Source organism: Notolepis coatsorum, assembly GCF_963971535.1.
Source record: "Notolepis coatsorum genome assembly, chromosome: 12".
NCBI lineage: Eukaryota > Metazoa > Chordata > Actinopteri > Aulopiformes > Paralepididae > Notolepis > Notolepis coatsorum.
This window is the reverse complement of record NC_140176.1, coordinates 43,254,001-43,279,959: the sequence shown is the minus strand read 5'-3', so window position 1 is coordinate 43,279,959 and position 25,959 is coordinate 43,254,001. Positions and strand designations below refer to the sequence as shown.

Below are 25,959 nucleotides of genomic sequence, written 5' to 3'. Positions count from 1 at the left end.
TCAACAACAGATTGCTGCTAATTAAACACTTCATGGAAACGGAGTAACGTTAACGTTGAGTTCATACGTGTAGTGTAGTATGAACTCGACATAACGTTAACATTACTCCATGTCCACTGTTGCGTTGAAGATGGATGGTAGACTAGTCTGTTAGCTCCGTAGCTAATCCGCTCATAGACTACCAAGTCAAGTCAAGAGTTTTATTTGTCACGGCATACAAGTATACAATGAAATGCGGGTGGTCTTGCCGGCAACGATTGTGCATAATACAATAGTAATATATAATAAGAATCCAATAGAACAACATTGTGCAATAAAACAAGTAAACAAAGTAGGGCATATCGGTATATGTACATGAGTTATTTACAGAGCATGGTAGGACATGCTAGGTCCTGTGGTAGTGCAATACACTGTTAGCTACGGATGAGGCACTGGGTCTTTATGTACACTTGCTATACAATGCTATATTATACAATATAGGGCCTAATACTGCATGTGACTAACTGCTCAGCCTGGCTATAAAGAGGGGTCTAGTGTGGTTCGTTTTCATTCAGATATCTTGAGGTGAGAAGTCAAGGGACCCCTTTGAAAATGTTCATGCCTGTGGCATTTTCCTCCCATCAAATTTAAGCTAGCTCAAAATAGCTTAACTTTGGAGCAAAATCTAGCCCCTTTGTCAGTGGGCTAGCACGGCTGTTTTCCTCAAGATCTCTAGTTTCATATGATTCCAGTTTCTTTGCGCCAGCGCTGGCGCTTCCGCTGAGGCACATGTTGCTATTCCGTTTGGCAGTTATCCTTGCCATGTCCTGAAAGGTGTCTTGGATTAGAATGTCATTTTGTTGTCTGGTTGAATGACAAGTGAATAGGCCTCTCAGCCAGTAATGGGTTTATCCCTCCTGGCAGCATCACCATTCTATTCCCCCAGATGGGTTTATCTGGCCTGTCTGTCTATACTGCGTGCGTGTGCGTGTGTGTGTGTCAAGATGAAGAGTACATACAAATCAGGGATTGCTTCTAGTCATGTCTCTGTGTCCATGACAGTGTGTGTAGTGAGTGACTTTATTATTTTGTGTGTGTTGTAGTCTGAGTGGTTTTCAAAATGCAGATGTTGAAACTAGAGCTGTTCCCTCTTAGTTTGTTAACCAGTCGGTCTGGTCTGGTCTTAGATGACCAAGATTCTGTTTGTTGATTTTCATGCTGAATGAGTTATTTCCTGAAATACTTCTATAGATTTAAAGAGGTCCTTTTGCATGATTTGCATCTGGATAACTTTCTTTCTGTACATTTTCTTTGGTTTATTAAATCAACTGAATCAATCGGTTGAGAAAGAACTATGAGTCAACTAAAGGTTCTTGAGTCGAGGACTGCCCTAGTTGTAAGTAAGTATATTTTATTTCTAAAACACATTTAAAACAACTGTAGTTGCACCAAAGTGCTGTACATATAAATGGCACTATAATAAAACATGGTAAAGAAAGCAATACAAATATGATAAATATAACTACAAGTAAGAAAGAAGGAAAAAATAAGAAATGGACAAATACACAATGTGTGAGATCAGACTATCCAGGCAAAAAAAGAGCCCCAGTCTAAAAGCTAAAATGGAAAATGGGAAGGTTTTTAACCTGGATTTAAAGTCAGAGGGGGTGGGGGGCATTCCACAGCTTTGGGTGTACGGTCTCCTTTAGTCTTCAGCCTATATGGAGGGCCCACCAGAAGTAGGGTTGGGTACTGTTCACATTTGACCTGATACCAATACCGGTGCCCAACCTCTGTAATAACAAACATTTTATTTCAGTTGTATAACTAAACTAAGTTTCAAGTTTCTTTATTAGTTGTCCTACAGAAGTACAGAATACTTTTATACAAAATGCTTCTTTCTGTTACGCTCCAGAGACTGTGCTAGACAAAAATAGACAAGTATAAAATAAGTATAGCAAGTAAAAAATAGAAGTCACGTACGTAGACACAAGTGTTCAGTATGTACATTAGGGATGGGTACCTTTCACATTTGAACCGATACCGGTACCTGTGAATCGATACCGGTACCCAACGGTACCTTTTTTCGGTACTTTAGTCTCAAGAAATTTAATTTACCTACCTCAGTCGTAAAAAAAAAATCCAAACTTCAAATAACTACAATTTCGACAGTTTTCGGCTTGTCATTGCTCCGACTGCTTTGTTGTTGAATCAAGTCAAATCCTAGGTAAGCATATATTGTGCGTGTGAACGTTGACATAAAAAGAAAAAAGTTAAAAAAAAAAAAATTAATAAAAAAAAAAATCTTTTATTTTTTTTTTGTTTTTTTTCGGTTTCTCACTTGATTCGATACTCGGTAGTACCGACGTGTTTCGGTTCGGTACCTCAAAAGTACCGAATTCGGTACCCATCCCTAATGTACATATGTACAATGTTCAATGCAGAGTAGAAGTAACTGAGTTACCATACAATATACTATACAATATACTAGGGGTGTAACGGTACGCGGATACGTACTGTACCGCCTCAATGTGGTCCTCCGGTACAGTACGCGCTGTGCACCGAACGATTGCAACGGCACGGAACCTTATTTTGCTGAACTTAAATCCCCCGGCCCTAATATAACGTGCACAACTAACCGGATGTTTGTTCATCCAACGCAGCGCACAGCCACGCTGAACGAGAGCTGTAATCAGCATAGCATATTAGCCTTAGTATGGCGAGTCAATACTAACTGACAAGCCAGAGCCATGTCATTGTTCAACTTTATTGCAAACTTTATCACTCATTTGAAACGGCATCACCCGAATGTGAATATCACTGGTACACGGAAGAAACAGATCCTAGTGCAAACCCAGTTCCCCGTGGCATTCAAGCAGCATCTCGCTATTAATTCAGACCGGGCCAAAGCAATAACAAACGCCATAGGTGTTTTTATAGCAGCAGATCTGCGACCATACTGGGTTTAAGCACATGTTAAAAGTAATATAGCCCCGCTACCTAGTTCCCTCTCGTCCGTATTTCAGCCAGCAAGTCATACCACCAGCTCTGTATAAACTAGCCCCTTTCGTGACTGTGATGCAAGCCCTGGCTGCCCCTGTATTCAAGCATCACAGTCATGAAAGGGGCTATGTATAAACAAGCACACGCTACAGTTGTCCACGACTTATCCTCCAAGGCATCTGCTAATATAATAATCTTCAGATTTACTTAAGTGTTATTAGTAGGTTACAGCAGTAAGCATTAGTTTGCTCAGTATATTATGGCCAATTTGTTTTATATTGTTTAATACAGTTAAATAAATAGATAAATGAAAAGCTAATTTTTTTGTATCCCCCCCCCGAAAATAATACCAAAAATGAGGTACGTACCGAACCGTGGATTTTGTGTACCGTTACACCCCTACAATATACTATATAGTGCAAAGCAGAAATGGGATGAGGTACAATTTACAGTAAGGTGTAATGAGGTATGGGTTGTAGTGCAAATTCTTTACCAATAAATATAAAGTGTGTTTAGGTGTTCTAAAGTGTGTAAAGTGGGTGCTGCAGTGAGTTGTTTGTTTAAAAGTGAGTGTGCATTTGATGGTTGTTACATAGTGTTATTGTTCGTTGAGCATCCTGATGGCCTGGGGATAGAAGCTTCTTCTGAGTCTTTCTGTGCTTGCCATGAGACTCCGGTATCGCAGCAGTTCAAAGAGGCAGTTGTTTGGGTGGCTGGAGTCTTTGATAATTCTCTTAGCCTTACCCATGCACCGCTTGTTGTAAATGTTCTGGAGAGTGGGAAGCCCCCCTCCAATTGTGCGTTCGGCTGAACGGGCCACTCTCTGTAGTCTGCTACGGTCTTTTTGCACCTGAGGAAGCGATAGCGAAACGCGTTGTGCAACAATAAATAAGCAAAAACGAGTCCTGTGGAGTGTGCGGTCCCTTCTTTCCCTTGAAGGTTTTCTCCTTTTAGTTTATTTATCTCTCTTGCGCTGACCTGCACCTCCAGTCGGGGTCCAACCAGATGTGCACGAGTCTTATCTAGTTTAATATATATATATATATACGGTACATCTTTTTCCCCCCTCCTTTTTCCCGATTTTTCTCCCATCCCACTGTTAGTCGTTATGCTAATTCCCAACCCCCTTCCTGGTTGTTGCGCACTCCCCCCTACTGTTGGTCCGGGAGGCCGGAGACTGTCATATGCTTTCCTCCGACGCATGTGCAGCCAGCCGGCAGCCAGCCTGGCAGCGCAGATTCTCACCGGGAGAGTGTAACGTGTGGAAGGTCACACTACCTCCCTCCAGATCCTACCCTCGCTGTGCAGGTGCCCCGACCGAACTGTAGGGGTCGCTGTCCACAATGCCCAGGACCCACCCATCAGCTTTCCCACCCCTAACACTGCCAATTGTGTTAGTATGAACGACCAGCCAAGCTGATAGCAACGCCGAGAGCTGGATTCGAACCCAGCGTCTCCAGTGTTGATGGCGAGCGCCTTGCCCACTACACCACCTAGTCGTCCTACAACATAACTTTTTAAAAGGATTGTCGAAGCTTCGAATTAAAATCAAAGCTTCGACGGCCAAAAAAAAAAGCTTCGAAGGTCAGCCCTAGCATCTTGTGATTATTATCTTCGATGACCACAACAACTATTAGCCGTTGGCTATTTCCTGGTCTATTACGGACATGATGTCACACGAATGCCAGGCTGCTGAGCCAAAAGACAATTTGTTGTATTAGTGTGAACGTAAGGTGCACGTAAAGGGCGCAGTGATATCCCATGATATAGCTGTCACGTCTCTCCTGTCCGTAATGCAGCGCGTTCAGACACACGCGAGATGTTGAGGGGGAGACCGCCGGGGCTGTTTAAATTTTTTATACAATTTTTTTTTTGTTTACAATCAAATGTTTTTTTTTTATTTGTTTTTTTACAATTTGATTATTAATTTGAATACAGAATATTTGTTGACAGCCCTAATCACAGTACATGACTGATCAGCGACAGAGGAGTTGACACTAGGGATGCACCTACATTTCGGCCGAAAGTTTTTTCACCGAAACAGAAACAACCTAACAACCTTGCGCGTTGTTGTGATGCTGTCGGGAGTCGCGCTGTTTCTATGTAAACTGCGTGCAACGCGTCCAATAAATGCGTCTTTAACATGCTTTTATATCCTTATTTACTATATGCCCGTTGCGGTTAATCACTGAGTGATCTAATATGCATATTATTCGCGTGTTGTTGTGATGATGTCGCGCTGTCGGGAGTCGCGCTGTTTCTATGTAAACTGCGCGCAACGCGTCCAATAAATGCGTCTTTAACATGCTTTTATATCCTTATTTACTATATGCCCGTCGCGGTTAATCACTGAGTGATCTAATATGCATATTATTCAGAGCGAGAGGGGGGGTGGATTGTGTTTCTCACATTGACACTGTCTGTCTGTCGCGCGTCTACTGTGTCAAGCGAGCACATTCAGCTGGGGACTAGAAAGGTGCGCTCAGTAGAGCACAGATGTCCGCTGCGCAGCCAGAGAAAAGATGGAATTAATGTACTGTATGCATTCAGAAGTGCTGAATAAATGTTTTATGGACCCATAATAGTGATTATTTATTATTTAAGTTAAGTTTTGCCATAATCATATATTTTTCCATAATCATAATGTTCCACAACATTGGTAAAAAAAATAATTCTATTCTATGAATCATTTTCGGCTTTCGGTTTTCGGCCAACTGTTTTCTATTTTCGGTATCTGTTTCGGCCAAGAATTTCCCTTTAGTGCATCCCTAGTTGACACATTACAAGATCTTTCACCAGGAGGAATCCCAGATGGTCTCCAAACTATGTTTTGGTCATAGTGGTGTTTGTTTTGGTCAGAGGAAGACACTGGAGAAAGCACAAGTCAAGATTTTAGCTCTGAGAGAACGAGCTGTCATTCTTTCCTGGTCCGGTTCTCATTTGTTCCCACTGCCTGGTCTCTGTGTCCGATATCTTTCTCTCTGGTCTCTGTGTCCGATATCTTTCTCTCTGGTCTCTGTGTCAGATATCTTTCTCTCTGGTCTCTGTGTCCGATATCTTTCTCTCTGGTCTCTGTGTCCGATATCTTTCTCTCTGGTCTCTGTCAGATATCTTTCTCTCTGGTCTCTGTGTCCGATATCTTTCTCTCTGGTCTCTGTCCGATATCTTTTTCTCTGGTCTCTGTCAGATATCTTTCTCTCTGGTCTCTGTGTCTGATATCTTTCTCTCTGGTCTCTTGTGTCTGATATCTTCTCTCTGGTCTCTTGTGTCTGATATCTTCTCTCTGGTCTCTTGTGTCAGATATCTTTCTCTCTGGTCTCTTGTGTCTGATATCTTCTCTCTGGTCTCTTGTGTCTGATATCTTTCTCTCTGGTCTCTGTGTCCGATATCTTTCTCTCTGGTCTCTGTGTCCGATATCTTTCTCTCTGGTCTCTGTGTCAGATATCTTTCTCTCTGGTCTCTGTGTCCGATATCTTTCTCTCTGGTCTCTGTGTCCGATATCTTTCTCTCTGGTCTCTGTCAGATATCTTTCTCTCTGGTCTCTGTGTCTGATATCTTTCTCTCTGGTCTCTTGTGTCTGATATCTTCTCTCTGGTCTCTTGTGTCTGATATCTTCTCTCTGGTCTCTTGTGTCAGATATCTTTCTCTCTGGTCTCTGTGTCCGATATCTTTCTCTCTGGTCTCTTGTGTCTGATATCTTTCTCTCTGGTCTCTTGTGTCTGATATCTTTCTCTCTGGTCTCTGTGTCCGATATCTTTCTCTCTGGTCTCTTGTGTCTGATATCTTTCTCTCTGGTCTCTGTGTCCGATATCTTTCTCTCTGGTCTCTGTGTCAGATATCTTTCTCTCTGGTCTCTTGTCTTTGATATCTTTCTCTCTGGTCTCTTGTGTCTGATATCATTCTCTCTGGTCTCTGTCCGATATCTTTCTCTCTGGTCTCTTGTGTCTGATATCTTTCTCTCTGGTCTCTGTGTCCGATATCTTTCTCTCTGGTCTCTTGTGTCTGATATCTTTTATCTCTGGTCTCTGTCTATCTTTCTCTCTGGTCTCTGTGTCAGATATCTTTCTTTCTGGTCTCTGTGTCCGATATCTTTCTCTCTGGTCTCTTGTGTCTGATATCTTTCTCTCTGGTCTCTGTCCGATATCTTTCTCTCTGGTCTCTTGTGTTATCTTATTCAGATGAGAGCCTTTAAATTGACTGGTCCCTCACTAGTTCAAAGTAAATGTAACTCAGCCATAGCAGAATTCTCTCTCTCTCTCTCTCTCTCTCTCTCTCTCTCTGTCTGTCTGTCTGTCTGTCTGTCTGTCTGTCTGTCTGTCTGTCTGTCTCTGTCTCCCCCCTGATGTCAGGCTTCTGTGATTTATTGGTGAGCCTCTCTGGTCGCGTCTTAAGCCTGAGCGGTCGGGTACGAGAATGACATCACGTCTACAGAATGTATGAATTAATGTTGCGTTTCTTTTTCAAATGTAGCCAAGAGTAAAGACCCTAACCCTGTCAAAACAGCAGTCAACGTGTATATTTTCAGCACTACGTTTGTTTACCAATGATTTCAAGTGTTATTAGTGAAATATTAGTTTATAGAAATCTCAGGACATCGAGTTGGAAAAAGGCAAGGATTGACGCAAAGGCTTACGAAGGGCTTTCAAAAAAAAAAAAAAAAAAAAACTACATTTCCCAGCTCACGCCAGCCCCCGTCAATCATCTGACTTCTTTTTCAGTCTTATTTTTCCTCTTTATTTTCAAGATCTCACGGGGGGAACAAACCTGAACATTATTACCTTTCTGTGAACGTCTAGCACAAAACGGCGTTGCAATCTGATGAAAAATGGCGGAGAAATGTACATTATATAAAAGTAATTGTACTTACAGTAGATTTCATTCAGTTTTTGCTGCACGCCTGGTGATACAAAATCCAGATTGAACTCTGCCATTGGAAAGGGGAGATTTGGCCCGATCCATAGATGTGCGACTTGGCCATAATAAGGTAATTTATAGGCCTGATATTCTATATAATCATATTTCAAAATGAGGGCGTCGTGACAAGCGCATGTCATTTGACAAGCACTCCATCAAATGACCACTTTGTCCCGACTCTAGCATCAGAATGTTATGAAGTGGATGCAGTGTTTCCCCTGAAAAAAAATTCAGCAGCGGTGCTGTGCCTCTAGGGGGGTCCGGAGGCATGCCCCCCCGAAACTTAAATTTTTGTTTACATTTTAAAGTTAAGTGCATCAATCTGGTGCACTTTGAGAGCAAAATAAAGAGGCTAGATCTATGATGAACTTTGTGCTCAAAACACAAAATCGACTAGACTGCAGTGCTTTCTCCCTGCAGCCTTTTCCTCAGGTCAGTCTTTTACATTAACACTTTGGATGCCACGCCTCCCCGTCTCAAAACCTTGTTGCGTGCCACCACCCATTTCAATGATAGCGCTCTCATATTTGCGAACGCATAAACTACCGTACTTTTCGGACTATAAGCCGCGGCTTTTCCCCCCATTTTTCGACCCTGCGGCTTATATAACGGTGCGGCTTATATGTGACTCGACGTGACCAAACCCGAAAATGTAAAAATCAAAATATTGCTTTTTTGACTGCATTGAAATGTTATTTATCTGTTTCCTTATTTGCTAAACTTAATACAACTTGTAAATGAGTTAATTCTTGTTATTTGTCCGACAGTATTGTGTCCCAATGCTAATTACATATGGTAATTAAACATTAAAACACCTGCGGCTTATAGTCCAGTGCGGCTTATATATGTACACATCATTCAATTTAGCTGCTGCGGCTTATAGTCAGGTGCGGCTTATAGTGCGAAAAGTACGGTACATCTTAAATTATGGCTATGTGTCTAATCTGGCCGTCGCTTATCAATGACTTGTTTGCAGTCAACATTGTCGAAACGGATTGTTTTTTAATCGGTTCATATCTGTTTTATACCATTTTGAAAAACGCTCGTTTCTTGAAACTTCCAGAAGATTCTGTGATAAACGCCCTTTACTGTAATACACAAAACACGTTGTAATTGTTCGGCCTATTTATGAATCGTTTTCAAATAAACGCTAGATTATCGATAGTATATGTGTACTTATGCACGCTATAGAAGCGGGCTGAAAAATCGAATCTCTTATTTCCTGATTGCGCGCACACACACACACACACACACACATAGGGCCCACGTTGATATCTCTGTGAAAAAAGCTCTGATTATCCTAAGACTGGTAAAATAGATTCCGTACCTCAGATCAGATGTTCTCCAAAAAGATTATTCCAATTCCTGATCGCCATTACAAATATCGATAGCGTTTATTGATCCAACGCTGGGTGGTCGAAACACCGATTCCACGCTGTTCTGATGGTCCAGAATGAATCCGATCGTCTCGGGTGACTTGTCTGAGAAGTAAAATGAGGAAGCAGGATCCCCCCCCCCCCCATGCTTTTCATTGTCTAATCCAATGGGGTGCAGTACCACAGGGAGAGACGATAGGGGGCGGTATTTTCCCAATGGAGCTCAGAGAGAGTTCCAGTGGTCACGGGAGGCTAGATTGATGAAATATGAATGGAAATCGCTAATAAAAAAAAACGATTAAAAACGAGATTTCCCGTCCGTGGCACTCAACGGTCGGCATGAAATAACAAGAATTCTCGTCCGTGGTGTTAAGCACCCCCCACAGCCCAAATGAAATGATAAAAAAGAAATATTATAGTGTATATATTTTTTTATATATATACGGTAACTTTAAAAAAAAATAGTCTAGTTCATAGCAGCGGCGGTCCTAATTCAGCATTAATAATTAATCAAGCTGTTACTTTTTTTTATTTTTTTTTTTTAAATGCCTCGCTACCGGTACATATCATTACAAAATTCATTCACTCATTTTCCGTGGGATTTCTATAAACTTTGGACTGTGACTATTAGAGCTGTGAATCTTCACTGGCCTCATGATTCGATTCTACGATGCATCTCAATAATATATTACATCCATGGCGGCTGGGTGGCGCAGCGGAGATTGCGCTCGTCACCAATGCAAGAGACTCCGGTCTCGAATCCGGGTGTCAGCATTGCCTCCAGCTTGGGCCGGCCGTCATACTGGCTCAATTGGCAGTCAGCGGGTGGAAGTCGATGGGTGGTAATTTGGACGCTGTGGACAGCGACTCGTCGGGTTGGGGGACGCCTGCACAGCAGAGACAGGAAATAGCGGGGGTAGTGTGAGCCTCCCACACTTTACACCTTGCCAATGACAGTCCGCACTGGCAGGGGAAAAGATGTGACAGGCTGCCTTCTCGTGTACCGGAGGGGACACGTGATGCAAGGCTTCTATCCTCCCTACAACCGACCAGTGGGGGGCATATGTGAGCAACGTTCAAGACAGGGGAGGGGAGAATTGGGAACACGAAATTGGGATGGGAGAAAAATAGAAAGAATACGGAGAAAAAGTGGATACAAAAAAATATATATATATATTACATCCTCAATTTTATAATCTATTACTGCACATGGCTACTTTTTCATCAATTAATACAAGCAGTCAGATAAATTAACTTTTATTTAGAAATCAGAATGTCAAAATAAATGTCTTTACTAGTGTTGCAGGATACAGATGCTAGAAAGGTATCTCGATACCCAGCTGTTAAAAACTGTTCAATACTCTTTATTAGTATCAGTATCAATACTTTTAGAATAGCCTGATGCTGTATTTTCTATGAGTTGAGTGGATGCATGACCAGAGCACTAGCTTTAATAATACAATAATAATAATAATATATTTGATTTGTAGGGCGCTTTATAGTTGTGGAGCAAATCCCAAAGCGCTAAGAACATAAAAGCTAGCAAGAGAGTACATTTTAATAATCGCTTATGGTCTGTCACTGCATCGATGCGGAATCGTCCACGTCCGCATCGCGATGCATCTTAGAATCGAGAAATGTCCACACCCCTAATGACTATAAGACTTCAGTCTATGGAACCGTTGTGTTGTCCAGCCTCTCATCTGGATCCCAAAAACAGGAATCTGGCGACAAATCAACACAAAAGTAAGAAAATATATTGAATGTTGAATTAATAGCGTCTTATGCTTTACATCGTGTATGTTAAGTGTGATTGATATCGCAACTGGGATTGTTCAGAATAAGTCAACACGTGAATGCAGCGTGACGTGAATGCATAGGGGAATAGGTGCGAGTGTTTTAATGCAACTGATCTCCATTTTCACGCAAATGCAAATACATCAGAATCATAGTCATTTAGAAATGAGATTGCATACGTCTATGAATCGAGATCGTGATTTTTTTTTTTACAATTAATCGTGCAGCCCTAATTAGGGACATCATGATACCAACACTACTGGTAATCGGAAGGTTCCCGGTTCGACTCAGCATGTCGAAGTGTCCTTGAGCAAGACACTTAACCCCTAACTGCTCCCGATGAGTAGGTTGGCACCTTGCATGGTTGCCTCCAACGTCGGTGTGTGAATGTCTTGAGTCAATGGGTGAATGTGAGATAAGTTGTAAAGCGATTTCAAGAAAAGCGCTATATAAATGCAGTCCATTAACCGTCCATTCATATATATATCTTTAGCTCCAGGCCTCTGCCCTGTTAGAGATGGAAACAACATCCGAGTTGAAATTTACTATATGTGGCTTTACTAATGGACTCCCTCCTTTTTCTGATCTCTTTCTCCCTCCTTCCCCTCCCTCTATCGCTTGCTCTCTCTCGCCCCTCATTTTAATCTCTTTCCCCCTCAATGCCCCCACCCCTCTCTCCCTCCTTCCCCTCTCTCTCTCACACTCTCCTTCGCTCTCTCTTTCTACCTCTCTTTCCTCATCTCTCTCTCCCACTCTACCTCTCCTTTCTCCCCCCTTTCCCTCCCTCTCTCACTTGCTCTCTCCTAATTTTAATCTCTTCCCCCTCCCTCTCAATGACCCCACCCCTCTCTCTGCTTCCCCTCCCTCCCTCTCTCACTCGCTCCCCCTTCTATCTTACCCTCCTTCTTTCTTTCCCTCTTTCTCTTTCTCTCCCTCCTTCAATTTCTCTCTCTACCTCTCGTTTCTCTCCCTCTCGTTTCTCTCTCTCTCTCGCTCTCTCTCTCATTGCAGTGCCCTTGATGCCTCCTGCTCAAAGCCAGCCCAGACCTGCTGTGGGTCCTCAGAGGTTCCCTGTGAGTAGCAGCTGCTCCCCTCCCTCCCTTTACTCCCCACCCCCCTTCCTCCATCACATGGTCGGCGTGCCTCTTGTGTGAGAGCAATATCATTACGGCAATTAAGAGCGCCCGCCCTGGCCAAATACTGTTAGAGCAAATCTGTGAACACTGATACGGGTCTGCATGCACAACTGGAAGCGCTCGATAGGGGCTTTAGGCGGTGGGCTTGTGGAGGTCGAGGGTTGCGATGGCGGGGCTTTAGTCGGCCACTCTTCATGGATGGTCCGCGGCTCAGGCCGGCCGCCTCGGCGCATAATGGAACCCTGAAACTAGGATATACCGCCAGTTAAAATGTACTTTCCGCAAGTTTGTGTCCCAAAAGCAAAGGAGACTTCTTAGAATGCTGTTGAAATGAATAAAACACGGTGGCGGTTTGTGGGATGGGGGGGGGTTCCACGAATATTCTGAAGGCCAAATTTCACATCTGAGGAAAAGGGATCTTAAAAGTCAGCGGCTCGCCCGTAAGAAAAGGTTCATTCTCTCAGTAACAAAGAAACCATCCGAGGGATGACAGGAATGCCTTTAAAGTGATTACCGCAGCCAGCCAGAGTGCCTCAAGTTACCCCGTCCTCCCAGCTAATGATGCCCGGGCATCAGGTGGCACCGGCACCGACTGACATTTTCCAGTAAAAGGCGTTTTATATGGATTTATGCAAATCAGCTATTGAAAAATAGCTGCATCCAATTGCGTTTCATGTGTTTTTTTTTCTTCTTTTTTTATTACAAACCCTGTCGACAAATGAGCCGGGCTCGCACGTTGCCGGAGTTTGTTACTGTTGAAAAACAGTGATTTTATTCACCCTGCGACCCCTCCCCTCAGTATCGGGTTCTTCTTTTTTCTTTCCACAAGTCTGTGATTGTGGTGGATATTGATAGCACGGTGGTGGAGGGCTGTCTCTCCTCTTATCAGAGGTGGGGGTCGGGGGGGTCCGCAGACTGCATAGTGTCGGATTCCCCAGCTGTCAATTGCATTTAGGCTGCCGTTGCCAAGGACACAATTTGAAATGCTGGTGACACTCACACTGCCCGGCAACATTCCACTTACCGCCGGCCACCTGATTACTCACGATTACGCACTCCTGCGCGGAAAGTCGGACGGCGTTCCACCGCACTGTCGAACATCTCTGGAAGTAAACTAACTGTTGCTACCTAATGCCTATACTGTTGTTTTCCCATAACATATTGAATAAATAATGTTGTTATTGTTCCCCCCCATATTTCTTTGTCTTTTTTATAAATAAGAGTTAAATAATTTTATTTCACGGCGTCTGTACAGCCTTATGTATTCACCGTGTCCATGGAAACGGCAATGGCCGCAGGAATGATTTCCTCACGCAGAAAAGATGGTCTGTTTACTTTCTTTTTTTTTTTATCCACTTTTTCTCCCATTTTCTATTTTTCTCCCATCCCAATTTCGTATCATCCAATTCAACCCTCCCCTGTCTCGAACGCTGTTTCTTGCCTCCCACAAGCCGGCTGCAATGTGGACTAAGTCATACATAGCACGAGTCCCCTCCGATACTCGAGGTAACAGCAGTCGCATCTTTTCACCTGCGCGGCGCGATCTTTCAGCGTCAGGGGTCTGCGCTTTGGAGGGGCGCCGCCCCCATCGCTTCCTGATTCTACTGCGTAGGCGCACCAACCGACCTGTAGGAGTCGCTGTCCACAACGCCCGATCCCCACCCATCAGTTTCCCACCCCCTAATACTGCCAATGTGTATTAGTACGGACGACCAGCTAAACTGAAAGCAATGTGGAGCGCTGGGCTCGAACAGGCGAACCCAGCGTCTCCAGTATTCGTGGTGAGTGCCTTGCCCACTGCACCACGTAGCCGCCCTATCTGTTTACTTTTCTAATAACTACCGTTATATCACATAACTGATGTACTACCTTAATTTTGAGGTCATTAGTGATACGCCGCAATACACCCAATTCAAAGCTATCGGCGTGTTTTCCTCCAGACTCATTTGGCCGCCGGCGTCCGTATTCTGTCCAGTTACGAGGCACTCAGGGCAGAGATGTTTTGCAGGCTGTGTTGACGTACTGGCATAGAGGCCGCTCTGTGCAGGAGTGTCATGATTATCATCCCAGATCGTATTTAATTGTTAAAAGGAAGAGAGGATTGGGTGTCATAGCCTCTGGTATCACTGCATTTCATCTTTACTGCTGGGAGAAGGGCTTTTGAAATATTAATCTGGGCTCCCAGTTTTAAGTGAGGAATATGTAATAAATGTTGATTGTGACATTTAGTTTAGCCACACAAAATGGCCATGTGAAGGCACTAAGAGGTTAACTAGACTGCCAATACCTTTTTCTTTGTTTGAAAGGGTTATTTCACATTCTGATTATCTCTAATCTATTCATATAGTTCAAATATTAAGAATTTATCATAGAAATGCCTTGGGTGATACTTTTACCCCAATCCCTTAGCTGTCGCTTCCATGTCGACAATGCTTTGGCCAGAAAACAATTAATATTCCTCTAATCACCAGTGGCCGGCAACAATTGTTATTATTCTAGCCACTAAGTAGACTAAAGTGAAACTCTGAAACTCTAATCCCAAGCGTCCGTTGCCTATTGAGCAGTTTGACTCTTGCCCCCCCCCCCCCCGACTTCATTCCATAACGCTCGTCTCGTCTGTCCTCCCTTTCCGCTGAGGTCTTATCTCTGCATCAGTTACATATTGAACGACCCCCTCCACCTGTTTATCAGGGATTAGCGGAGACGAGGATGAGCGCCACGGTCTTTCAGGTGTATTAACGTGGACACCGACCGGAGCGTGCTGTGTACAGACCTGTCGGTCTGACCTTTTTACAACAGGGAGATGGTACCACCCCCCTCCCCCTCGCACATTGTTTCCCAATAATCCCCTTGATTAACTTCCTGTTAAGCAACTTTTGAGACGCCCCCCACCTCCCCCCTCTTTCTCTCTCTCTCTAAATACCATAAGGCTGCAGTGGAATAAAGATGGATTAATCCTCGATAGCATCTCAAGTCGTGTACAATAGGCTCCGAGGAGGTAAGCAGCCCGTTTGTGGAAGTTCCACATGTTGAAGAGCAGGTTAATTAATCAACAGAGTCAGACATTTAAAGAGAATAAAGGAGGATTACCGGGTCGTTATCTGGTTCTCCTCGGTAGGTAGACGGGAGGAGGGAGGGAGTCGCGGGGACTGTTTGGAAACCAAAGAGGCGAGCGTCTGAACCAGGGTTTTTCCAGAACGCTGGTCGGAAGGCCCGTCTCGCATCCAGCGGCATTAATGCAGCCTTACTCTCTTAATTCTCGCTCAAGGGTTGCTCAGATATTGGCGTGCATATCGATGTTTACGAGCCCACGTTGCAATTTTTTATTACCCTAGCCACTCAATTACACGCGCTCCCCGTCCAACGCCATCCTCTCTCGCAAATCTCTCCCCCCCCCCCCCCCCTGCTTTTTTCTTTCTTTTTTTTCATCAGACTTGATATGTCTCAGATTATTGAGTTGGTGATATGTCTTGCTCGTTTCCCAGGGACCCGGAGATTTCCAGCAGCAGCACATGCCCGGACACTTGAGCCAGCCGCAGAGGCCTCCCCATCACATGGAGCCCTTCAGGAACCAGCCACCTCCAGCAACGCAGGACAGAGAGCCCTTCTTCATCGCAGGTGAGCCCCCACCGCCACCCTCTAAAGGGGTTAAACCTCTTTCTCTTAGCATATTTAACCCTACTGGGCATCACCGCTGGCAGCATAGCTACAGGGTACGCTGCGAGCACTCTATTAACAACAGGTCATGTTTATATGCATGTGTACATACATACATCTGAATGAGCCTCGGAGGCCACCTTTCAACATATAGAACTGATTCTTTCATGCGGAATTATATCCAAACCCCTCGGATCTTTTTCCCCTTTTGTTGTCGATGCAGACGTAGGTCTGCATGGACCCTATCCACCTGCAGAGGCAGCTGCTGCAGTGGTGAAGGAGGTAGAGCAGTCGTCTGGTAATCGGAAGGTTCCCAGTTCGATTCCCGCTCCTCCCGGCAGCGCGTCGGAAGTGTCCTTGAGCAAGACACATAACCCCTAATTGCTCCCGATGTGCAGGTTGGCACCTTGGATGGTCGCCTCCACAGTCGGGTGTGTGAATGGGTGAACGTGAGATAGAAGTTGTAAAGCTCTTTGGAGGGAGCGAGCGAGGGGGAGACGCAAAAGGACGAACAATACAACAGCCACATGCTGGAACGTAACAAACTGCTATATAAATGTGCCATTTACCATGTCGTCTTCCTGTTGACAGAGTCGCGGTTTACCGGGCAGCACCTGTTTGACCACCCCCCTGCCCCGCTGATTAACAACAGCCTCCACCAGCAGCAGCAGATGCCCGGCCAGGGGCACATGGGCTTCAACCAGCCGGGGTCTGGCTTCAACCAGCCCGGCCAGGGCCTGCTGGGCATGTTCCAGAGGGAGCCCCCGAGGACCAACCCCCCGCCCCAGGGCCCCCAGGGGATGGTGGGCCTGAACCAGCACAGGCCCTTCATGGGGCCCCGGCAGCCTTTCGGTCAGCAGCCACAGGGGAACCCCTTCCCGCCTCCACAGCTACAGTTTGGCATGCAGGTACGACTGAGAGTAAGTGATGTTTCTAACCGTGTGCACAGAGGTGATCCTGAAGGGCTGGCATGTGTTTTACCATGGGGCTGCTTTCATTTGTTTGCTTGTTTGTTTGCTTGTGCATGAATTTACTCTGTAAATATGGTGATTTGATCAGTTTTACCATTATATTTTCATATCCCGCTCACAGTTCTGCCTCTTACAATTCTTGTAAAGGCGTGTGGCGAACAATAAGCCTGCCTTTCTTTTATTGTGAATTCATGAATTTCTCTGGGTTTTGCTCTAGATTATTAAAATGGTAGAGACTAGCGTAATGAACACATAAATAAACCAGACTGGTTTCATATTCGCTGCTCGTGAAGCGTTGAGGAGGAACTCTATTTGAGAGCTTCCTCCTCTTGCTCGTTTATGGAGAGGCGTAGGCAAGAGTGCCCTCTAGTGGGCGAGCCACCGCGGTAGTACTACCATGCGGCTATATGAGGACACCGATTGGAGGTTAATCATATGCACAACGTTTCCTGTTGTGAGAGTACAGACATAAGGATTTGTGCATAAAGATGGATATGATGGTCGTTTTAAAGCAAAGTCACAAGACTGTTGATATTATTTAGCGCTTTCACTCGCAAAAATATTTCTAATGTGCCGGCTTCTCATCTGTCTTCGATCATCACAAGGGATTAATGCCCGGGCCTCCCCCCTCCCAGCTCCCCCATCACGAACCACCGCCACCCCATCAGGCCATGCAGCACCAACAGCAGCAGCAGCACCACAGGCAGGACCTGCCCCAGCGCCATCATCAGCAGCAGCAGGCCCACTCCAACGAGCAGCAGAGGCCCATGATGCACCATGGCCAGAACCCCTTCCACCACCAGCAGCAGCAGATGCACGGCAACCTGCGGCAGGTGACGCCCCGCCCCCAGATGGCTCAACAGCAGCGCAACTCTCCCAACAGACCCCGGATGGTGAGTGATTTAGCTCAACCCCCCCCCCCCTTTCCCCTCTCAATCCTCTAATCACAACTGTTGCTTTCCCCTCTGACAAAACAACGGAAGCAACAGTTGTGATTGGTGGATCGAGGAAAAGAGGGCGGGTACATTTGAATGGTATAAGCATAATCTCTATGTACATCATTTTGTACAGAAAACAATAAGATTGTGAAACGGGATTCACTGAGTTGCTAGGAAGAATAGTCCGTGGTCATGGCTGGCACCTGATATTGAATCGGTTCTCTCTCTCTCGGTCTGTCTCTCTGTATCGTCTGTCTCTCTCTCACACTTCCTCTCTCTCTCTGTCTCTCCTCTGTCTCTCTCCAGAGCACTCCCGTCTCCAAACAGCAAATGCAGATCCTCCCTCAGCGCAACAGCAACCTTCGCGAGCTCCCCGTGGCACCTGGCAACACAAACATGAACAATGCCCAGGCCGCCCCCGCCTCCAACATCAGGCCCGTTGCCAAGGCAACGCAAGGGGTGCGACCGGTGCAGAACATCCACCCGTTGCCTGGCAGAGGGAGGGGCCACGTCGTTGCCAGGGCTGCGACACAGCCGGGGGCCACGGGCAGGACGGTGGTTCGGAAGGAAATCCCACAGGTCAGCCTCTATAAACACACAGGAGCACAACAGAGGAGTGGTTACAAGACATATATGTCCACTTCTTGGCATATGAGAATTGTAGATAATCATTCACTAATGGTAAGAGATCTGGAGCTCACTCGAGTATTCGAGATCATGCCGATGTGTTTTTATTATTTATTTGTGTTATCTTGTTGAAATTCAGTAACTCAAAACGGTAAGCTCAGCCAAGCGCATTAGTATTGCCGAGAAGGCCTCCTATTTATTAACGGGCCAATCATAAGGGTGTTAACGACGGCAGTCTCAGTCCATTGGAGAAAAAAATAAAAGAAAGATCAATAGCATCACATATTTCTCTGGGGTATCGACTCATTACAGCAGTGAGTGTCGTGCCGATTGATATGGTTTAAACGGCGAGCCAATCACGAGTATAGTCGGGTTAACTCGCCATCGCTTGAGCGCCAATCACAAGTATAGTCGGGTTTTGGTCGTTATTTATTTTATTAGCGATATCCATTCATTTTCATCCATCCAGCCTGATGTTATCGTTGGGAATGGGTCTGAGCTCGCAAAAAGGCAAATACCGCCCCCTACGCCTTCCGGCTGGTATTGCACTCCACTGGGAATGGTATCGTTTTTTTTCTGGGATGATCCAAGCCGTGCGGGTGTGGTTTAAATAATAAGGTGAGGTAACCTGATTTCAACGATACATCTGCGACGCTGTTGAACGTGGCACGGAATGATGATGATCTAGCGTTGATTTCAGGAAGATTCCATAATCAGCCGATTTCTTTTGTGTATTCCACTAAAGGGCTATTATCGCGTCTTTCTCTGGAATTACTAGAAATCACCAAAACTATACTCGTATTCAAAACGGTATAAAACGGAAATGTACAGATGAAAAAACAATCCGTTCTGATAATCAACGACTGTATTAGACCCATAGCCCAGCGTTTCCGTTAGCCGGTAATTACCGGTATTTGACCGGCAAAATCTGTTGAAGTCCGACATATTTAATCTCTCCGGTCTTAATGTCCGGTGAAAATAATTCCCTGAGTCTAAGCACAATTTGATTATTTGAATTGTATTAAAATAGGCTAAAATTAAATAGCCTATGCGATGAACGAAACGATCATTACATTTGTTTCCTCGTTGCTTCTAATAATGACAACGACGTTGTCAGCGAGAGCTTAGTGCTGGGTGTGCGAACTTTTGTGAAGCTGCAGAGCCATAGCAACAGCAGCACAATGCAGTATTCCAGCAGTACTCCAATTCAGCCATTTTCAGCCAATGTTGGGTGGGGGGCGCTGCTGTGCGGTTCCCAGAAAAGAGCCAATAACAGCTGAATCAGCTGCTCTGCAGCGCCATACTCTTTGCAAATAAGTCGTTGCGAGGTGGAGAGAGTCGTCACGCAAACCACGATAATGTTGCCGTCTCTCTGCTTTCTCAGTTCTTCGCTTGATATAATTAATACAAATGTCCAATATAACGGAATTCGTTAGCTCATAAAAATGTGATTATAACAGACTGCTGTTTAGTGTCGGACCGACTGCCCACATACGCGGTCTATTTTATTTCAAGTCAGCAGCAGCACGGAGTATCGAGGGACTTATTTTATTTGGAATATATTAATGACTGTATACGCAAAAGTAGCCTAGTTTTAAGTAATACTATTATAAATCTACATGCCTTGAGGATGACATTCTTTATATAGCCTGCCTATCAATTGTTTTAAAGCTCAATAAACTATGACCGGAATTAATCTCATTTGTCCGGTAGATTGAAATCTTGCAGGTCACGGAGACCGGCAACAATTTTTTCTAACGGAAACCCTGCCATAGCCATAGCCATCATTTAAGATATATTTTAAGCACTCGCAAATCTCCCAGTCCTCCCATTGATTAAAGCGGTGACACTCTAGCGCCCTCTGGCACACTTAACACTTTCCGTGCCAGCCGTGCCAGTCCCTATATACCCCGTTGAGTGCCGGTGCTGTAGTCAATGACAGAGCGCTCACATTTGTGAACGCATAAACTATATCTTAAATTATGGCTATGTGTCTAATACGACCGTCGCTTATCAATGACTTATTTGCAGTCAACATTGTCGAAACGGATTGTTTTTTTAATCTTTTCATTTCCGTTTTATACCATTAAAAAAAACGCTAGTTTTATTTAAACTTTCAGAAAAAAAAAGATTCTGCAGGAATCGCGCTTTACTGTAATACACAAAACACGTTGTAATTTTTCTGCCTATTTATGAATCGTTTTCAAATTAACGCTAGATTATCGATAGTATATGTGTACTTATGTACGCTATAGAAGCGGGCTGAAAATCGATTATCTTATTTCCTGATCAGCTACACACACTCACAGCCACACACACACATATGGGACACGTTGATATATAGGTGAAAACAGCTCTGATTATCCCAATACTGGTAAAATAGATTCCTTACCTCAGATCAGATGTTCTCCAAAAAGATTATTCCAATTACTGATCACCATTCCAAATATCGATCGCGTTTATTGATCTAACGCTGGGTGGTCGAAAGACATATTCCACGCTGTTCTGATGGTGGGCGATGACTGGGATCGTCTCCGGTTACTTGCCTGACAAGTAAAATGTGGAATCCGGACTATTTTTTTCCCCATGCGTTTCATTCAGTCAAATCCAATGGGGTGCAGTACCGATAAGGGGTGGTATTTTCCCAATTCGAGCTCAGAGAGATCCCCACTGGTAACGTGAGGCTAGATTGATGAAATATGAATGGAAATCACGAATAAAAAAAATAACGATTAAAAAAAAAACGGCATATCTCGTTTCTGGCACTCAACGGTTGGCATGAAATAACTAATTATGCCGTGGCTGGCACTCAAAGTGTTAAGCGTGGCGGTCAATGAGTTAAACGGCGAGTGGTGAGCACGGCACTTTTTGTTTTCCGACCGGAGGGGACAGCCCATGATGTTGTGGGTTTTGTGTGTTTGTTTCTGGTGTCGCAGGACCCCGACGAGGACGAGGAGACGCGGCTGTACCGCCTGAAGATCGAGGAGCAGAAGCGGCTGCGGGAGGAGATCCTGAAGAGGAAGGAGATAAAGAGGAAGATGCTGGCGGGCGTCCGGAAGAAGGAGCTGCTGGAGAAGATCAACAGCCAGGGCCAAGGCCTGCTGCCACCCCAGCACCCACCACCCCAGCAGCAGCCGAACCCTCAGCCACAACAACAGCCACAACAACAGCAGAGGCAGTTTCCCATCAAGCCCCAACAAATGAACCCTAAACAAGGCATCAACTTCCCCCCCAACGGCACCCCTCAGGCCCCCCAAACCCGCCCCAATGTCAGGACACGCCTGCAACAGCAGCAGAACCCTGGGCCTGGTCCAAATCAGAAGTGGCTGCAACAACAACAGCAACAACAGCAACAACAACAACAACAACAACAGCAGCAGCAGCAACTGCAGCAGCAGAAAAGGAACATTGCTCAGCAGAACCTAAACAGGCCGAGCACTCAGATCCAGAACACTCGGCCCTTGGCACAGGGTGCCACCCTGGTGGGTCCCGGCCAGGGGCAGGGGCAGGGGCCCAAGCCCGGTATGAAAAGAACTGTGATGCAGCGGGCTAGCAGCGTCAGCAGCGATGGCCAGCAGGTTCCACAGAAAGTCAGAGTGGTCAATCTCTCAGGAGGGGTAAGCTCACGCTTTTGTTCCATTTCTTTATAACCGACAAACGCTTGCGCTTGATACTCTGGATTACGTCATCCGAATGTGAAAAGACCTCAACCAAAATAGCTTCAGAATGGTTTTAAATGCCACCGGTTTCTGTCTTTGTAACCTATGGAGTGACACATGTGTGATATGTGTGTCATTTTGGCAAAATTGATCTCTTTCTAGACCTAGGAGAAATGGCATGGATGCAGAGATACCTCGGTACCCTTTTTTTTTTTTGCTCATAAAGGCAGCGGTTGTCTGAAGTGAGCCGTGTGACATTTATCTTTTATACTATTGGGATTTTCATCACTGCTCTTAAAGGTTGCAGAACAACAGTATTGTCTTTCTAAGTTACAGTCGAGTGTAAAATCAAGAACAATGGTAACAGGGACCCAGAAAGTCCAAACATCACCCCCATTGTCGGCACAGATAATTTTTTACTCAATTGATGAGCTACCACCGGCGGCCTTAATTACACTTTAATCTCTATTACAAAGGCGTGCGTGCATGTTACCCATTCACGGGCGGCATCAACGAGGCGTGTTTGCTGAGTATTTGGAATAAACCGCTTTTCCGTCCCCAGAGGGCCGGGCAGGGAAGCCAGGATGGCAGGCTCGCGCGCAGATGAAGATAACTGTGTGTCAGTGCCTTAATGGAAACCTGTGCAGTACTATCTGATGTGTTGCATCTCCGGGAGGAAGGGGGGCGGGCGGGATGTGGGGTGGAGAGAGAGAGAGAGAGATGGCGATTGAGAGAGGGGGAGCCAGGGCCTGTTCTCCAGATTCTTCCCCTCGCACATTGTTCTGCTGTCATCGACGGCAGCCTGACAATGTTATCTCTCTTTCTCCCCCTCTTCCTCTCTTTCTCTCTCTATCTCTTTCCGTCTTTCCCTCCCTCCCTTCCGCCATCAGCCCATCTCTCAGGTGTGAGCGAACAACAAAGGACCCATGTAATTAATGTTCTCTAACGGGGGGTGGGGGGGGGGGGGGGGGTGGAGACACATAATACTTGTGTGAGAAAGTTGGCCCTTTCGAGGCTTTGGATTTGTATAGCTTAGGCACACAGATAAGGTGCAAATTATATTTTCATCAGGAATAATACAAAAGCAACACGACACACAAAAGCTGGGGGGTTGGGTTTGTAAGGGGGAGGCGGTGGTACACACGAAGACGGTGTCATCCCAGTGTAATGCAGCTTAGCGTTTGATGGGCGCAATCAGGAGCCGTGCGTTTCTATAGGGGGGATTAATCCATTTTACTCTCGGCTGGGGACGCGTCGGAGATATCGCCAGCCTTCTCTTCCTCCGTATTGATCCGTCACATCTCTCCGCCGAGTCGACGGAGGAGAGACGACCTTCAATTCCTCCCGGCGCGCCGATGCGTCTGAGCTGTGACTTTATTTAATTTCTTTATTTTTATTTTTAGGGGTCCAACTTGGGTCTATTTATATATATATATATATATTTTATTTTTTTTGCTGCATGCCTCCTTGTTGTCTGTAAAACAGATATTTGGCCCAACTGTTGTGAATAAGAATAAGAACGTGTTTACATGAATATTTCAGGTACTAGCTAATATCCAGGTTACCGTTTTATCTTTATTTACCAGGGTAGGTTAATCTCCCAAAACACTTTGTACACTTCAGCAGCGCCCTGCTTCACATTCGCACAGTTCCATTCACATCTGGGAGCTGCCCAGTAACAAACCACAGTCTGACACGGTTGGCCACTGAGCAACTCCCCTGGAGCAGTTGGGGGTTAAGTGCCTTGCTCAAGGGCACTTCAGCGGTTGCTATTGAGGAACAGGAGAGAGTTATTCATTCACTTCCCCGCCAAGATTGTTCCTGTCGGTCCGGGGGACCGGTCACAAGCCCCCTTCTCTAACCTTTAGGCCTCCGTTGTTGTTTTTGGAATCCTATTGGTTACTCACCAAGGATCTTGTTGATCGTTATAAATCCTTTCTCAGCACAATCCATGCTGTTCCTCATACTAGCAGATAGCCACAAACCAAGTGGTTGCGAAGGTTTCGGCGAGCCTGCTGAGCTCCCGCAAGCCTGCCGGCGACGCCTACATGCAGCTGGACAAAGATTGTATTGCAAATCGACACGAGTTGATGTGGACAGCGCAGAGCTGTGATTGGCCGCTGCCCTGAGATGGGCCATGTACGCGTTCCTCTTGACGTACTTGGTCGGAGCATTCCATTATCGATCGTGATAAACGACATTACAAACATGGACCAAATCGAAGATAGACTGGCCGACGAAGTCCGAAAATATAGCCCTTTGTGCCACAACGTAGACCTCTAGTGGTTCGGCAGTGTACTGCAACCCACGCATTGAACTGATGTGGAAGTATACACCCGCAAAATATCAGCAACAGCAGACGTTGAAGCATATCTCTGCCTTAAGAAATAGTGCTGGGGTTCCAAAAATCTAAACTGTCCCTTAACCAATAGCTAGTATCTGAAATATTGATGTGCAAAATATTAATGTAAACAAGTTCTTGTTCTTATTCACAATAGTTAGACAACGTAAAGTACCTTAAAATACCTTAGACAAGATAATCAAGTTTTGATCCAGATTTTAAACTAATATTCCTGTATTGGGTCTATTTATATATATATATATATATTTTTTATTTTTTTTTGCTGCATGCCTCCTTGTTGTCTGTAAAACAGATATTTGTTTTATCTTGCGTAAACGGACCTAAACGAACCTAAACGGAACACTGAGCGTTACATTGGAGACTACAAAACAGTAAACCAGATTAGGTGTTTACATGCCTCAGCTTACAGACTTAATATCTGTTCATCCCAGTGTTCAAATCCCGGTTCCTCATGGTGGTGATATGGACTTATCCTGGCTCTCGTAAATGGGATATGCCGTTTTACACGCTCCACCCTCGTGAACAGAATGCTCAAGTATCCCGAATAACATCTGAATGTGTATGTAAATTGTGCCCGGTGCCGTTAATGTGTTCAAAAGGAGATGTAGGTGTAGGGCGGGGCGGAGGTACTAACTGGGCGCTATCCCCCGTCGCTTCCATCCAGGGGGGAAACGGGGCTGAAGCCGGCAGCCTCTTGCAGCAGCAGCAGGCCCCCCAGCACCACCAGGGCCCCCTCAGGAAGGTCACCATGCTCAACGCCCCTCCAGGGCAGCCGATGCAGGTCCTAGGCGTGATGCAGCCCCAGGCTAGCCGAGGGGTTATGGCTAGCGCTCCACAACACAATAGGGTATGTACATCAACAGACTTTTTTCCTCCCCCCTTCAGCCCCCCCTCCCCCACCTCCACTCATCCCACCGGCAGTGGTGAAATGTAAAGGTGGGTTGAAATGTATTGCTGCTGCCCTGCTATTTGGTAGCCTGTAGGGATGGGCATCGATTTTCAAGTGGTCGTTAAATTATAAATAATCAAATAGTTTGTATGCAAATATCGTTTTGTCTAGAAAAAAATATATTTCCCCTTGTTTTTACCGGCAACTGCACTGTATTTAGAGTGTACCCTCTCTTAGCATAACAGTCTGTTAGTATTCTTATAGTTCCCAGTGAGTATTGAATAGTAATTATAGAGTTTTGCCCATCCCTAGTAGACATGCCACTCGAGCAGCGGTGGTTATAAGACAGGACGGTAATCGGAGGCACACCGATTGGTCCATCGGGCCGGGGGGCTTGACCGAGCAGTCTCTGTGTATCTGATTCTGTCAAATTTTACAAGCAAGCATGAAATGACACCCAACAAAAGCAGTAATGATTAGCTGGCACATATTCATTCATTCATAAATTCATAACCTTTATTTTATACTCAACTAAGTATATACAATTATAAGCCCTCATTTTTGATGCAGCAGAGATTGCAAAAACAATAAGAAGCAATAATCTAACATCATAAAAATCTACAATTAAATGAGCACAATAAAACAAGACGA

General features: G+C 45.1%; 1 protein-coding gene across 1 annotated transcript in view; it reads left to right on the top strand.

Annotated features, from left to right (window-relative positions):
• rbm33a (RNA binding motif protein 33a) overlaps nt 1-25,959 on the top strand; it is a 168,060-nt gene that overhangs the window by 128,918 nt on the left and 13,183 nt on the right. Inside the window, exons 17-23 of the mRNA XM_084325823.1 lie at nt 12,081-12,142; nt 15,691-15,823; nt 16,454-16,782; nt 17,439-17,726; nt 18,078-18,350; nt 21,335-22,015; nt 25,084-25,266. Of these exons, the coding sequence (XP_084181949.1) occupies nt 12,081-12,142; nt 15,691-15,823; nt 16,454-16,782; nt 17,439-17,726; nt 18,078-18,350; nt 21,335-22,015; nt 25,084-25,266 (1,949 nt within the window). The remainder of the gene's footprint in view (nt 1-12,080; nt 12,143-15,690; nt 15,824-16,453; nt 16,783-17,438; nt 17,727-18,077; nt 18,351-21,334; nt 22,016-25,083; nt 25,267-25,959) is intronic.